The sequence below is a fragment of the Anas platyrhynchos genome, chromosome 3 (genome assembly GCF_047663525.1).
Source record: "Anas platyrhynchos isolate ZD024472 breed Pekin duck chromosome 3, IASCAAS_PekinDuck_T2T, whole genome shotgun sequence".
In the NCBI taxonomy this organism is placed as follows: Eukaryota; Metazoa; Chordata; class Aves; order Anseriformes; family Anatidae; genus Anas; species Anas platyrhynchos.
In genome coordinates, this window is record NC_092589.1 from 64,723,303 (window position 1) to 64,738,573 (window position 15,271).

The window sequence follows — 15,271 nt, forward strand, 5'->3', positions numbered from 1 at the left end:
GATTATCAGACAAAGAGTTTAATCTATTGTAGTTTAAAGTCAGATTCATTCCCGGTTATTTTGTTGCTGTTGCTGTTCTAAAAGCAAAATCATTGTTAGGAGATAATATGTATATACTTGGATTGTTGCTATTCCTGAAAAAAAAAAAATGCTGCTTCTTTTCAATGACTAAATTACATAGCTTTGCTACATTTGTGAATATATATATACATATATATGAAACATTTGTGCTTTCTCTGCATCCATGCCTTCACTGTCTGTTGTTTGTTTCGGTTTTTTTTCAGACTTCACACAAAGCAGTCAGATTAATACTTTTATGAGACTAGAGATTTGGCCATAGCAGGTCCCTTTAAAGATAAGTGTTTTTTCCTCTGTTTTGCCAGTGCCTACCAGATCGTTGTTGAGGAGCTGCACCCACACCGCACGAAGCGAGAAACGGGTGCTATGGAGTGCTACCAAATCCCCGTCACCTACCAGACAGCTCTCAGTGGAGGATCCCCATACTACTTTGCTGCCGAGCTGCCCCCTGGGAACCTGCCGGAGCCAGCCCCTTTCACCGTGGGTGACAACAGAACCTACCAGGGCTTCTGGAACCCCCCTCTGGCTCCTCGGAAAGGCTACAACATCTATTTCCAGGCCATGAGCAGCGTTGAGAAGGTGAGTGCCAGCCAGACCTTTCTGCTGGAAGGAGCCAAAGGCATGCCTGTGGTGACAAGGAGGGCTGCCAAAGTTGGGGGTGTTGGCAGTAGCACCATTGTAATCCTTGCATTGGCTTCTGTACCGTGACAGCATGGCAGCCTGCCATTTGCATTTCACACCACCCTTGTATCATAGTAACTGTTACTAGATGAGTGTTTAATACCTCTCTTAGTAATCGTCTGAATGTAGTAATCTCACTGCTGCGACTCTGCCTCCTTGGTAAATAGCATCCAGCGCTCTTTCCCCAGATCTCAGGAATTGCACACTTGTTACTGCAGGATAAACAGAAAGTAGGCAGCTCAGTGGGCAAATGAAATGTTATAAACTTTTGGAGAGTCTCATGCTGAACATCAAATAAAAAATAAAAAATTTGCTAGAGCAAGACTAACTCCAGGCCCACAGTGTGTTTCCAAGAGCCTTTATGGAAAGGTCTGCTTCAGGATTGCTCTACAGCTGTGCAGTATTCAAAGTTTGGCTGTCGCTCGCCTTCATTACCTCCCTGGTGTTCTGTTTTTAACTCTGTTGCTGAGTATTGTGGCTGGCTCTGCATGCATAAGAAAGGGAAAAAAGCTGCAGGAAGTTAAACACCGCAGTGGACTCCAGGTGGGAATAACGCCATGGCTCTGCGAGCCCCATGCTGTTGTTCTCGAATGGTTTCTCTCTAGCAAATGAAAGTCGGTGAAGGTGAAAAAGGTGCTAGGTACAGAAGCTTCAGATAATTAAAAAAATATATTTTTTCAATATATAGTTTAGGAAACAGAAGGAAATTACTGTAATGTGACTATAAGGCTCTCCATGTGAAATGTCAGGGAAGCCAGAAAAGAGCTGCCTGATAGACAGCGAGATTGATAGCAGCTGATGCTCACCAGGATCATTGGAAAAGAGCAGAAGCCATGTCTCCCTTGGGGTCTCCGCTGTGGCTAAGCAAACCACAGCTAACAAAGGGCTTTGCCTTGGAGTCTTTTGAAGAAAATCTCACCCACTTATGGTTATGAAAACTGCATGTACATCAAGTCAAAATGAGGAAAAAGCAGGAACTAATGAATTTATTTACTAGAGCTGTTTGAAAACTGGAGGCTTTTTATGATGGAAGAGACCGTTCCATCTCTCTAGATTTTATCTGTAGACCCATGTGAAGTAAACAATGCAAAAAATGAAAAGCAACTGCTAGTTACTCTTCCATATTTCCCATACTTTCTATATGTAATTCCCTTTCCTGTTGTTGGCTTCCAGCAGACTAAATTGTAAGGAAATTCATTTAATTCCCCAAGAAATAAATGCAAGGAAGAAGTTAAAATAAATAAATACATGCATACATAAATAGGTCTTTATTTTGGCTTTTACATTTTGACAGATAAGTAAATGAAGTAAATTCAGTTTGTGAAAGAGTTTGATACTAAAGTGGTTTTCTCTGGTATGACTTAAAACTTTGGATCGTATTTCTGTTCCTACAGGGATTTGAGGGAGGTTCTGGGAGCTGGGGTTGCACCACATTCTGCCAGGACATAGATCTAGTGGTTGAAAGATAATCTCTGAGCTACAGAATATTTAAACAGGTGCTTTACTGTAAACCACAGGGTAAACCAAAATAGTCATGGGGAAGTAAAGTATGTTCTGAAATAAACTGTAGGGTTGGGATGAGAGTTACACTGTGATATTCAGACATTTTGAACAAAAGTGGACTAGTAAATCTAATAAGTGGGGAGAGTGCCAGTTAGGTAAGATTATATGGATAAACTTCATGCATGTTTGTTTACATTGCAAAACTGTCTTTACGGAGCACTTACGGTAACCCTCACTCACTACTTCACTCATTCTTTAAGTATTGTGTTTGCAAAAGTTGCTCAGGGATCATCAACAGGAGAGAGAGCTGCAGGGATTCATTGGGATGGCAGTGCAGCGGGTAGCAGGACTAGATGGAGTATATTTCATAGAATGAAGCTTCATTATTATATTCTCTAGTTACACAATAGTATTGTTTAGGATGATCTAATATAGTAGCAGCTGCATCCTCTCATGCACCCTTATGCCATTTCAGTGTTTGCCTTTAAAATAACTGCGTTTTACGAAAAGGTCAGAAAATACATTTATGACTGACCCTCGTTTGTTCAAGTTGTACAGAGTGTGCATAACTAAGTCATTTTTCTGTTCACTTGTTTCAATTGCTGACCGAACCGAATTGCTGAAGGGAAAAAAAAAAAACAAACAAAAACATCAGAATACATAAAAATTGTCTTTGCATATGCAAGGTCTTTGGAAAGCACATCCCTGTCAAATCACTTTCTTTCCTGGGCAGACTATATAGGTTGTAGATCAAGTATGTTTTATGTGAAGGGATAGCTGGGCTCCTTCTGTGCTCATTCCATCCTCAGAAGCATGAAGGAGAGGGTTGCCAGTGTGCTCCGTGTGACTCTGAGACTGTCCGGATGCAACAAAACAATTCAGTTTGTGCACAGTGCTGAACAAATGTACCTTCTCTTTTTTGCTACATGGCTCACAGTTTCTGTGCCCTGAAATAAATATGACCACCAATTCCCCACTTTTCTTCCACTGCATACTCTGGATTTTTATGGCATAATTTCCATTTGATTTAACTTATCTGTAATTTTGCTACATCCGGGCTGTCCTGCACCTTTTCTCCCCATTATTTTCATGGATAGCACAGATCAGTGCCTAGGCAGGTATCATCCGGCTTGCTGCTTCTGTAAAGGCAAAATGACTCAGCCTTCTCCCCTGCTAAGCCCAAAGCCCTGAGCCACCTGGTTCAATGTCCCTGAGCTGCTCACAGATCTAGGGCTAATTTATGGAGTGGGGAGGGCAAGAAAAAGGAACCTGCTCTGACTATTTTCTTTAATTTTCCCTTCTCAACAGGAAACCAAAACTCAGTGTGTTCGAATAGCTACAAAAGGTAAGAGGTTCATCCCCCCAAGCAAAGTAGCTTTTTAATGAAATGTGATGGTTTTGTTAAATGATTGAACCAAAGCCAGCACCATTCCTGTATTTTGAACAACTTGGTTGTCTTAAAATGTAATGGGCTACTGCCTTTTTTTTTTTCTTTGGTATTGGGCCAGGCAAATACTGTTCTAGCAATACTCAGACAAAAATCAGACAAAATCAGGACAGCTTTTCTTTTTCCTCTCTCCTCTTCTCAAACAATTATTTCTAAGTGATGGAGATCTTTTCCTTCATTTAAATGAAGGACATAGTAGTTAATTTTCATAAGTAACAGCACAGTGTGTTATATAGGCATAGGGGAGGAGTGATTTGAGGAAAGCTTGTGTCTTTTATAGCAAGTGAAGCCCAAAGCTAAGGCTGACTGCATAGCTGTGAGAATAAATCATATTGACCCCACATACAGCAGGTTAATCACATACTGCTCACTCAAAAATACGGTTTCATCTTCAAATGAGGACTTAGTTGTTCAGCTTATTGTTATCTCTTGCTTTGACTGTATTTATAGCCGTTCATTGTGGTTGCTTGATTGTGTCAACATGAGTTGTTTGAAAGACTCCAGCAGCATGAACAAGAAAGGACCTAACAAATGCTGAAGCAATGCTCTGCAGAGGCCCAGCACTGCTAACATTGTCTCTTTCTAATTGCATATTGATATTCAGCATAAAAAACAACTTTAGATATGAGCAGGCAGGCATTTAAAGTACTGCTGTGGCACATCAGCACCATCTTTTCAATTGCTTCTTTCAATTTAAAACTTGTTCCAATTAAAAGCTGATGCCTCTAGTGAGGTGGTAGCAACAAAATGTTTTCTTGAGAAACTGGAAAGTAAAATGTACTTCTCAAGATTTGTTAATACTTTCATCAAGTGGGGGAAGCTAGTAAGAACAGGAAATTCAAACTGTGAGCTAAGTCTCCAATGAAAAGTACATCAGCATTATCTTTCTTATGTTTCCCTGACATGATTAAATGTTTAAGTATATTTGCATGAACAAATATTTATGTACTTCAAGCATGTATTGCTGGGATTTGAGTCAAGGGAGAGTCTTGAAAAGACTTTCTCTCTGAAATGGCCTAGATTTTGCAGAAATATGAAAGGGGGAAGAGGAGAGCAGTGGTTCTTTTATCATAAGGTTTCTGGATAGTAATAACAAAATGAGGTAGGAATTTACCTAGCTTATGAGAAAATTACTTAACCATGTTCAGGCCACTGGTCTCTAAGCAATGTTCATGGGAGCAAGAAGCCTGATGAGGGTTGCTTGTATGCCTTCCTCTCCCACAGCAGTCATGTGTACACAAATTACTTTTGTCTGAAGGAAACGGAAAATGAGTAGTAAGTTTCTTACCGCAGTGCTATAAATCTTGGCTTCACTGCGGTGGCTAAAGACACATGTTCCTGAGGTTGTTCCAGTTCCTGAGGCATTGTCCAATACATCAGTACCATACTCTTTGAATGTGGAACTAAAAAGTAATATGTTTTACTCTGACTTGACTTTTATTGATAAAAAGTGAGCTGTGGAGGGAGGCAACATTATATGAAAATGCTTTCTTGTGCTCTTAAAGAATGCATTTAGTTAGACATCATCACTTCAAAGTCACATGCATTCATATCTGTCAACTAACTTATGCTGGTATTCTGAATCATTTTAAGAAGCTGATAAGGAAATTTTCTCCGTGCGTTCATCACAAAAATAATGACGTTATTTGCTGTGCTTGAAGTATGTGTACTTAACATACTGTTTCATGAATATATTCATCTGTTTACACTGATACTTCAGTTGTATGTAGGTATGCTTTGAATCATTGACCAAGGAAAAGTTGCATGTTTAGTGTATCCATCAGAAATGTTTGTTTTGTTGTTTTGTTTGTTTGATTGGTTGGTTGGTTGTTTTTTAACCCACTGAAATAAATATAGGGAAAAGAGAACTGTCTCATCTTGCCTTGTATATCTTCAGTAAAAGAAGATACACATAGTCCTGTGTATCTCCTTTGTTCATAGTCCTGTGCAATCTCCTGTGACCTGAAGCAGCCTACAGCTGGCCAGTCAAACTGAATTTTGCCTTAAATGTATCTGAAAGGCATTAAAAATTGTTAAGAGCTGGTTTGGAGGGTGCGGGAAATTAAAGGTGCATACAGAGGTAAGACAAATCTCCCTGGTAGTGAAGTTCAGTGTTACTAGCAAAGTCTGGCAAGTAATGAATCTCTGTCATTTTTACCTTGTTCAAGGGCCTGGTTTGAACTAATTTTTCTGTTACGTCTCCTAAGGAATCTGCATTTTACAGCTTCTGTTTCACATTGATAAGATGTAAAAATGGAAAAAATATGTTAGTAATGTCATGGTTTCGTGCTGGAAAAGTTCATATCCCCCAAATTATAATCTTGATAATTTGACTTTCTAAGTTGTGTTATTCACCTGATTTTTTTGTTTTTGTTTGTTTGTTTGTTTGTTTGGGCAGTCTTCTGTTAAGATAATTCATACATATTTTAATGCATTGAAGGTTTTGCACATATCATTCCCAGGTGCTGCCTTCTGCCTTTGAGAATTGATTCAATAGTTTATTTCTTGGTATCAAGCTAATGAAAGTCAGAAAATCCAAATTAAAGCTCTCATACTTTTTCAATCTGTATATTCCAGGTGCAATGTTCTTTTACATTTCTGATAACAAAATGTACTCAAGTGTGAACTCATCTAAAAGGTGGTGCCAAATCATGACTAAATATGTTGCTGCTTTTGGCATGTCTTGAAAAGATGTTTTTAGAGTAAGCTGAGAGTTTTACTAGTGTCTGGAGTATTAAAATACACTGAATTAATTTTTTTGAAGAAAATATTGGAACAGCAACAGATTAAAAAGTCATCCCCTGAGCAGTTCATGTGTACTTGCAGCTGAAGAATGAATACCAGAGTGATTCTTTGGTGGCCCTGATTTAAGGTAATAATGGGATTCCCCCTTTATCTGGACACCTATTTTCACAAAGCTTGTAAGAATTTAATGACTTTGTGACTTTTGCCCTTCTCCAGATTGGACTGAATTGGCCAAGAGAGTCCCAAGTTATTAGATGTGGTGAGAGGGTATGAAAGTTGCCCACGTATACAATCTGTTCACATAAGCTTTGATTCTTAAGGAAACCATGTTAAAATCAACTCCCTGTTGTGCAGATGGTGGGTAGAACATATCTAAAGCACCATTTTCATTATTGTCCAGCAATTGAATTGTTTAAATTCCTTGGATACTTTTAAGCTGTATTGCCTTCCTCTTTCAAGCCAAATTCAGTTCCCATTCAGTTCCTCTTAGTAACCAGTGATCACCATCAATTTTTTTTATTATTATTGTTTTTTTCTTTTTTTAAAAAACTTAATTGTTCTCTACCTCGTTATTTTTCAAATCTAGGTAGCAGTCACTAATAATCTAGTTTCTCACATAGTAACTGAAGAAGGAAGAAAAAGAAGGAAGACTAAGGTCAGATATTCATTAGGATCTGAAAGATGAAGTGATGCTGCAGAACGTGTATTGCTCAGCAAAAAGGTGTTGCATATAATTTCTTAAAGAAAATTCTCAAACTTCCTAAAACTAATTTTTTTTAAGGCAGAGTTCAACCAGTACATAGTATGTTCATATCATAATGAATACATGATAACTGAACCTGCCTAACCAAGGTACTGCTAGAGGAGTGAATTCAAGAGGCACCATTTCCATGACAGGCACTTCAGAGTAACACATGTTGATGACTGATCAGTCATATCTTAGAGTTGACTTTGAATGTGTTAAAATTTGAATGGGTTTCCACAAGCACATTACATTGGCATTTTACAATCTAAAATTGTATCAACTGCTAACAGAATGAAATTAACATGGTCAGAGAAGAGTGATGCTTCAAATTATTTAGCATGTAAATAGACGTTTAAGAGGACAGAAGGGACAGCAGAACTGTTATTAAGCAGAGAATATATGAAGTTGACATTTCTGACAGTTTTTAGGCTGCCAAGTTTGAGGCTAACACTGATTTACGTGTATCGCTTTGTTTTATTTAGAAGACTAGAGAAAAATATCGAAAATTTAATTAGAAGAAATCCACTGTGGCAGTAAATAAAGTACTAGTGGGACTGGCAACGCTATCCCAAAGTATTTAGAAGTGATGAATGCAGTCCAAAGTTTCTCACTCTGCATTTCAACCATGAACTTTTTCACCTCCAAAATTGTTTTCCCTTGTGGTTTTCATTTGTATGACTAGTTCAGGCAACATAGGAGCTCTCCATCTCTGTGCATGTTTGGTTCATACAGATGGATGAAAATGCCATTTGAGATGATGCGCATCTGGAAGTAATTGTGAAATAGCAGAAAATTACTTTTTAATCTGATTTGAGAAATAAAAAGGTCTGGGTGGTAACATTTCAACTGCAAGTGTGCATTTAGTCCACCATCATTATTGCTCTGAATTCATTCCCATAGCAGTTGGGGATTGATCCAAAGGCCTTTGATGTCAATGGGAGTCCTTTCACTGACATTAATGTGTTTTGGATTAGGTCTTTAGAAGTCATAAATCTGTCTAGACCATAATTATTTCCTTGAAATTGTTCCTGATGATGTTTCTGCTCTCAGGGAAATTTGTGAAAGTCAAATCACCTCCTGTAGCAGGATGCTCATATATGTCTTAGCAGTTAGTGCACAAATGAGGGAAGATATCAGAAGCTAAACATATATGAAATGAAGCTCCCTTCAGTGCTGTTTTTATGTTTGGATCAATGCTCCTAAATTGACTTTTAGCTGTACCATCATAATAGGTGCTGGAGACTTATGTGACAATCTAAGTATAGAGAAGAATGAAGATATTGCCTATGTCATATCTTTCCTTTTGCTCATTCATACCAAAAAGCTCTAAATATGTTTAAACTTCAGTGGTATTTTCCATAATGTATTTTGTCTCACAGAGGACATTTTTACTAACTTGCTCTGCTTTCCAAAGATGGAAACAGAATTTAGCATGGCTTATTTTCCTTTTTGTATGTGAAATTGCAGTAACTCTGAGAGCAACTACATCTGCCATTTCTGATAAGTGATACCTTTGATTGTAAATAAAAAAATTGTATGATCCTTTCATGGAATATTTGATGGTGGTTGTAAAAGAGCTGTTAACAGAAAGACGCCTCCAGATTTCCAGACACAAAACCTATAATATGGGTATATCCACATATGTGCAGATAGTAGCAAAATCATGGCATTCAATTTAACAAATTTTTATTTGAGTAAAAAAGGAATTTAATATAACAACCAATTTTATTAAGTGAAACTACCAGGTGGATAGGAATGGGACAAAAATTTTCAGAGAATGTGTTTCCCATTCTTTTTTAATAAGAAAGAACTGAATATATATGAAGAACTATATTAAGAAAGAACTGAAAATACTGAAGAGAAGAGCTTGTTTTTGCTTGTTGCTTGAGATCTCTTAAGAAATAAAGGTTCCTTGCAAGGGTAACAGAAAAAAAATATATATCTGAATTACCTTTTTGTGTGTGTGCTTGTAGCATGGCCTGAGCTTATGGAAATCTTCTTGTAAGATACATATGAGGAAAGCAGTATAAGAAGTGTCTAAAAATTACCTTGCATGTAGTTGCAGAAAAAAATAACAAAGTTCTGCAGTCTTTTATTCTCCCTGTTCCTAGTTGAAAAGCTTTAAAAATATTTGCAGCTTATTCCTGTTATAATCAACTTCTTAAGTTTGTCCATCAGCTAAAGCTGAACCATTTCTTTTAACTCAGAGTAATTATGAACAGAATTAGTTTCTACTTTCCAGCCCCTTTCTAAGTCTTCAAGAATAGAGGTTTATTACTATTTTTGAAAGAGGAGTTTACTGCTTTTGGTGAGGGAAGAAAAAAAAAAAGGCACTAAAAAAAATCAAAAATCTAATAAATATAATGAATAAATCTAATAGCTTTCCTAGAGCGCTTTATGTTTAAAGACATTCCATAGTGAATAAGTCTATTGCATGCAAATATTAAATTTGCATGTATTTGCTTGTATATATTAAATTTGCTGCATTAAATTTGATTGGTTTTTAATAGTTGTTGGTTGTTTTTTTTTTAAACAAAAAAACAATAATTTTGTAAATGGAAACACTAGTGATAAAAAATTGCAGTATATTAAAAAAAAACAACAATCAGCATGAGGAAAGTTTGAATCCAAAGATGTAATAAATGTTAGCTTTCCTTGATTTTAAAATGTTGCAGTATTTCTTTTGTTGTAGGTGATTAACAAATTAGTTTATGCAGATCCTATGAGCAAATCGAAGTCTTAGGAAACTTAAAGGAACCAAGTAGTAAGCATTTCAAAAGTACAACTTTAGGTAGAGGGTTCTAGTAATATTTAAATGTTAGAGAATGAAATGATGTATTTGCTGCTCTAAGAGGAGGAGTACCTTAGCATGTAATATATATGCTTTATGTATGCTTTATACTTTAATACTAGGTGCCTGTTTTCTTAGGTCTTTTCAGCTCTAATGAGTATATTACTTCTTGAATCAGATTGTGGACATTGAACGTTTTGCATTCATAGTTAAAGAATATGGAGACATAAATGTAGAAATTTACTTTTCTTACAAGAACATTTAGACTTAACTGCAACAGAAAATCCTTGATTTCTTTACATTCTTTGTGTCATATTTTAGATGATTTTTGGATGTAAGTAATTTTGCAAGTGTTTAGAGAAGGTGAACTGTCATCGTCAGTTAGGACTGGGTTCATCAGTCAAATTTCACCTGCACAACGTGTCCACTTTCATTTTATACTGCTATAAACTATACTATTGGATAAAATGGACTCTGGTAATGTTTGGATGTGAAGAAAGTACAGGCAGAGATTGCTGCCTTTGGCAGCCCATCACAGTCATCTCAGGTGCATGTTTGGAACAGGAGTTTGCATTGTTTGTGTAGCAGTGGAGCTTTAGAGCCACCCCATTAAGGGACAGCACTGTTTCTTCTCCTTAAAGAAAGGAGGACAAAAGGGACTCTAAGAGTCACTGTGTTTACAACCAGTCTGTATGCACCTGGAATGATGCTTTCTCCACATGAGTGGGCATGTCAGAAGACTGACACTGGCAGTAGGCTTTGCCATACACATTACCGATGTTCAAGCTGAATTCTGTACCCCAAAAAGCAAACCATTGCTGATGCTAGATACTCCCGAATACTCCTACATACAGTTGTCTTACTACCATCATTAGTGCCAGTACAGAAGCTACAGTTCAAACTGATGAGGGGAAGATCAGTCATGCTTGAAACTGGTTCCAATAAATGGTGCATTATATTGCGAGATTTTAATATGCACACCTTTATTGGTTTTGGAAGTTTGTAGGAAAGTCCTAGAAGTGGTAATGAAACTTCAAATGGCACTCCAGTAATGATACCGTGCTCTGAGCTCTTCCTGGTCATTGTTGTCCCAGAGTTCAGATGTGCCCTTAAATGAGACACAGTAGATAGATACATTCGATGTTGAGATAGTAGCAGCTTCTTTACTATGCTATGGCTTAGCACTGGTAAAGTAAAAATCATGTATTTGGTAAATAGATCATTGATATGATCATTAACTTTTTTTAAATGAAATTTTACATCGTTGGCATGAGCATTACAAGGGTTTATTAAATTATTTGCTTGTCATCTCTGACAAAGTGCTAAATGAAGTTCTACAGCTAGTCATCTAGAAACAAGAGATGGCATTGCCAAGCATAGTAGCACTTCCTAAACACTGTCAAATATGTTGCAGAGAAAGTCAGTATGGTTGATTGGCACAGCTGCCAAATTGCTCACATACAGAGATTGATGCTTTGTCAGTTGTGTACGGAGACGATTACTCTGAAGTTCGGGAGTATGGATTGCTTTCTGCTCTGATGTTGTGTGATAACCAGGCTATTTCTAGAAAGATCGTTACCAGAAGGATATACAGATGGACCTTGCAGGAGGGAGGATCTTTCTAGAAATAGTCTGGTTATCACACAACTATATGTCAGAGCAGAAAGCATCTTACAGGCATTTTGAAATGTTTTTGTAGACAGGTAAACACAAAATATGGAGAACAGAACTGCAACCCAGTATATGGATTTCCATGCTGTCAGCTTTGGAAGCATTCAGTGGCTTTTGTGCAAATTCAGCAATGTGGAAAGGACTGAATGTTCTTCGTGCTTCACAGTGACATGGTGTGAAAGGTTCTTGATCAGAATGGACTTCCAGAACCCTTTTACTGTCAAAGAGGTCACAAAACAGTCTGCATCCTTTGCCGCTTTGGATTAATATTTCCTTTGTTGAGTCAACAGGAAAAGTGTCCATATTCAATACCACATGGATGGCAGAATATTTAACCTGAACATTAAATCAAAGGTCATATATCTGCTGAATTGTGTTACTTGCTCTTTGCTGATGACTGAGTATTGGTTATTCACACATATGTAAGCAGACGACATATTATTGACTGTTTCAGCCCCTCTGCCAAGTGCTTTGGCCAGGCCATTAGCATAGAGAGAGAGAGAAAAAAAAAAAAAAAAAAAAGAAAAAAAAAGGGGGTCCTGCTCTAACCTTGCTGTGGTGGAAAATATCCTGAGGCTGACTACAGAAATCTGGGAGAACAGCTCTGTCACTTCAGCAGTGTGCTTTTTTTAAAACACCACAGTTGAGAGCATAGTCATGCAGGGAATAGCAAAAGCCAGTGTAGTATTTAGGATGTTAAAGCAGCATGTCTGAAATGAGAGACATCTGGCTTCAAACAAAAGTAAACGTCTATTATGCATTAGTTGTTGCCATTCTTTATACGGCTACAAAACTAAAGCCTGGACCAGTAATGGTCTCCACATCAAGCGTCCAAACCATTTCCAGTGCACTGCTTTCATGCCCTTGCTGCCACAAAGCTGCAGGATGTTACCTCGGATGCTGTGCTCTTAAATTGCTGACAAATCGTTGATGCAGAAGCAAGACTACAGTAGGTGCAGTTATGCCAGACCTAGCTAGTTCTCATGCTGGACAACAATTTGCCGAAAGCCAGTTTCTATGGGTAGTTAAAATGAAGAGAAAAGCTCAGATGACGTGGTTAATGGACAAGTTTAAGGCAAATACTCAGTTATGTGTCATCAGTTTCACAGTGTGGGAAATTACATCTGAAGATTTTCTGCTCTGAAAGAGAATAGGTACTTACACCATCATGGCATGCAAATAAAATCAGAATGGTGCTGTATGGCATAAGTGAAGATGGTGGTGAAACAGATTACAGCTGTACACTTTACGGTATCATGAAAATGGGTCTCTTTCTTTGACAATAAAACCAAATCCTTATGTTTTGATGGCAAACAAGTGTCATAATCACTCTCTTTCCATTCCTTGTGCTATCGTGTTTCTGAAGAAGTATATCATATGGAAGAAGTAAATCATGTTATTTTGTAAATCATATGATATGAATAAACGTTTTTTAAATATGTTTTCTGTTTATATATCTTATTGCTTAGACCTTCAGACAGTGATAGGAAAAGCAGATCATTGAGTGGCAGAACTGTTGACAGTGTTTTTGCTAAGATTTTTTTGTAACAGTAGTAAAAGGACAACTCTTTTTCTATATGAGGGAGAGAAAGGGAATTCTACAATTATTGCAGTTGGCATTAAAATTGCCTCAACATATGGAAGGAAGTTATTTGCACAAGCACAAGCATTGTTTTATTGTGAACCGTAGTTTTTATGTACACTAATACCATCCGGAATTGTCTAAATTGTCTTCCTATTTCATTGACACATTACAGGAAAAAATACAGTCAAGCAAACTTCAGGTTAATCCTTATTCTGTTTCTAAATTCTCAGATTTTGCCAAATTAAGACTATCTTTCGTTTTCTGAAATGACCCTGCTGCATTCCCTGGAGTTTTCTAACAAATTTTAGAAGCACTGGTAATTCAACATTCTGTCATTATTTTCTGCAGACATGAATGGATTTTCTCATAGTCATTCAGTGTTTCTTACAACTGATTAGTTTTAAAGATTTAATCCTGTAGGTATTATTCTTTTATGTTATTCTAAAATTTAGAAAGGCTTTTAGATAGTTCCCTTTCTGCTTGAAGTCATTGAACCATAATGTTCATGCAGGGACTTAGGTTCATGTGTTCGTCTTCCACAGAACTTCTTTTTGTACACCCAAACGACAGGATTATTGTTCGTTGCCCTGGTGTAAAATTTTGTAAGATACTGGACTGTGAACCCTGAGCACTGGGTGCTTCATCATGGATGTAATACTTAGGGACATGCTTTAGTGAGTGATATTGGTGGTAGGGAGACAGTGTAGGGGATGAGTCCCCATTAATAACCATCAGATATTAACCATCAGGGTTAGATTACATTTTTGATTCATCACTTGAACTGTGGAACAGATATCTAAAGTTAGGGCAAGGCGTTTGCTGTTACCAACCTGTTGCTGTTATATTTTTCAGCCCAGATCATACCACAGTAAGATGGGAAGGGATGGTAGCTATCTGTGGCAGGCGCTACCTATTTGCAAATCTACATATTTCTTGTTTTGAACAGAAGTTAGAAATGCTCATTCAACATAACTAGCTGGCAGTTCAGGGACTGAGAGGGCAAATTGAATCTCATTATATGCTTGTCCAAATATGAAAACTGGTAATCTGGTTGCCTTTGTATAAAATAATATTGCTTGCTCTGCATAAGCTCTGAAGCATGATGTTGTTTAGCCAAATCAAATAGCTTTGCTAGCTAATATAAATTGAATTCAAACTGAACAGTTTTCTCAGATTCAGAAAGTGAAATCAATTTGTTTATGCAGAGAATCAAGCAACAGAAATTGTCGTTTCCTGCATGTCCCGTTTTGAGTAGTAGTGGTGGAATTCAGACAGTGAAATTTTATAGGAGAGATGGAATACAACCAGCTTGCAACCAATACAACCAATTGTTTTGGCAAGTACAAATCTTTTATGCTTTATTTTTAAGTAAAATTTTAAGGTCATTCAAGAAACAGTTTCAGGCAAATTTAAGCAATTCCTTACATAACACAATTTTGTTCAAGGACTAAGTCTGTGCTGCTTGACTAGATCATAATGTAACACAGTAGATTACAGGCAGCCAGTGCTGGAATGTTTGGAGCAGTCATCTGACCGGCAGAAGCTCAGCTACACGGAACGATAGTTCACTTTTTCACATCAGGCCTCCCAGATCACCTTGTGTTGTGATTAGAAAAGCTCTGTAGAGCCCTTGTTCTTCACAGAAACTGTAGTTGCATTGGTTTGAGTATAGTGTGAGGATGTTGGACTTGCAGATTTGATGTCTGACTGCTGACCCAGCTGTTGGACCTGAAGCTGGTAGACTTTTGTATGACGTGATGCCTGTAGCTTGTAGGAGAAGAGGAACAGCCACTTGGGCAGAGTTGCTGCATGAGCAAGTGTATACTTCCTCATCATTCACCAGCCAGCCTGTAGACACAGTGAACAGTTTGGACAGATATGTAGCACAATGTACGTAGCTAGGCCCTCAGAATAAAGTTGTGAGTGAGTCTGAACTTGGGGTGCAGTCCCCGTAATGGCTGAGATGGGGTCATGCAGCCAGAATGATAGAGCTCTGATAGCTGTCATTACTCCTTCTTAGGTCTG

General features: G+C 37.6%; 1 protein-coding gene across 5 annotated transcripts in view; it reads left to right on the forward strand.

Annotated features, from left to right (window-relative positions):
- Positions 1 to 15,271, forward strand: part of PTPRK (protein tyrosine phosphatase receptor type K) — a 414,301-nt gene that overhangs the window by 336,531 nt on the left and 62,499 nt on the right. For all 5 annotated transcript variants that reach the window (XM_072036027.1, XM_027454570.3, XM_072036028.1 and 2 more), the window contains exons 12-13: positions 384 to 657; positions 3,571 to 3,607. In XM_072036027.1, coding sequence (XP_071892128.1) covers positions 384 to 657; positions 3,571 to 3,607 — 311 coding nt within the window. The remainder of the gene's footprint in view (positions 1 to 383; positions 658 to 3,570; positions 3,608 to 15,271) is intronic.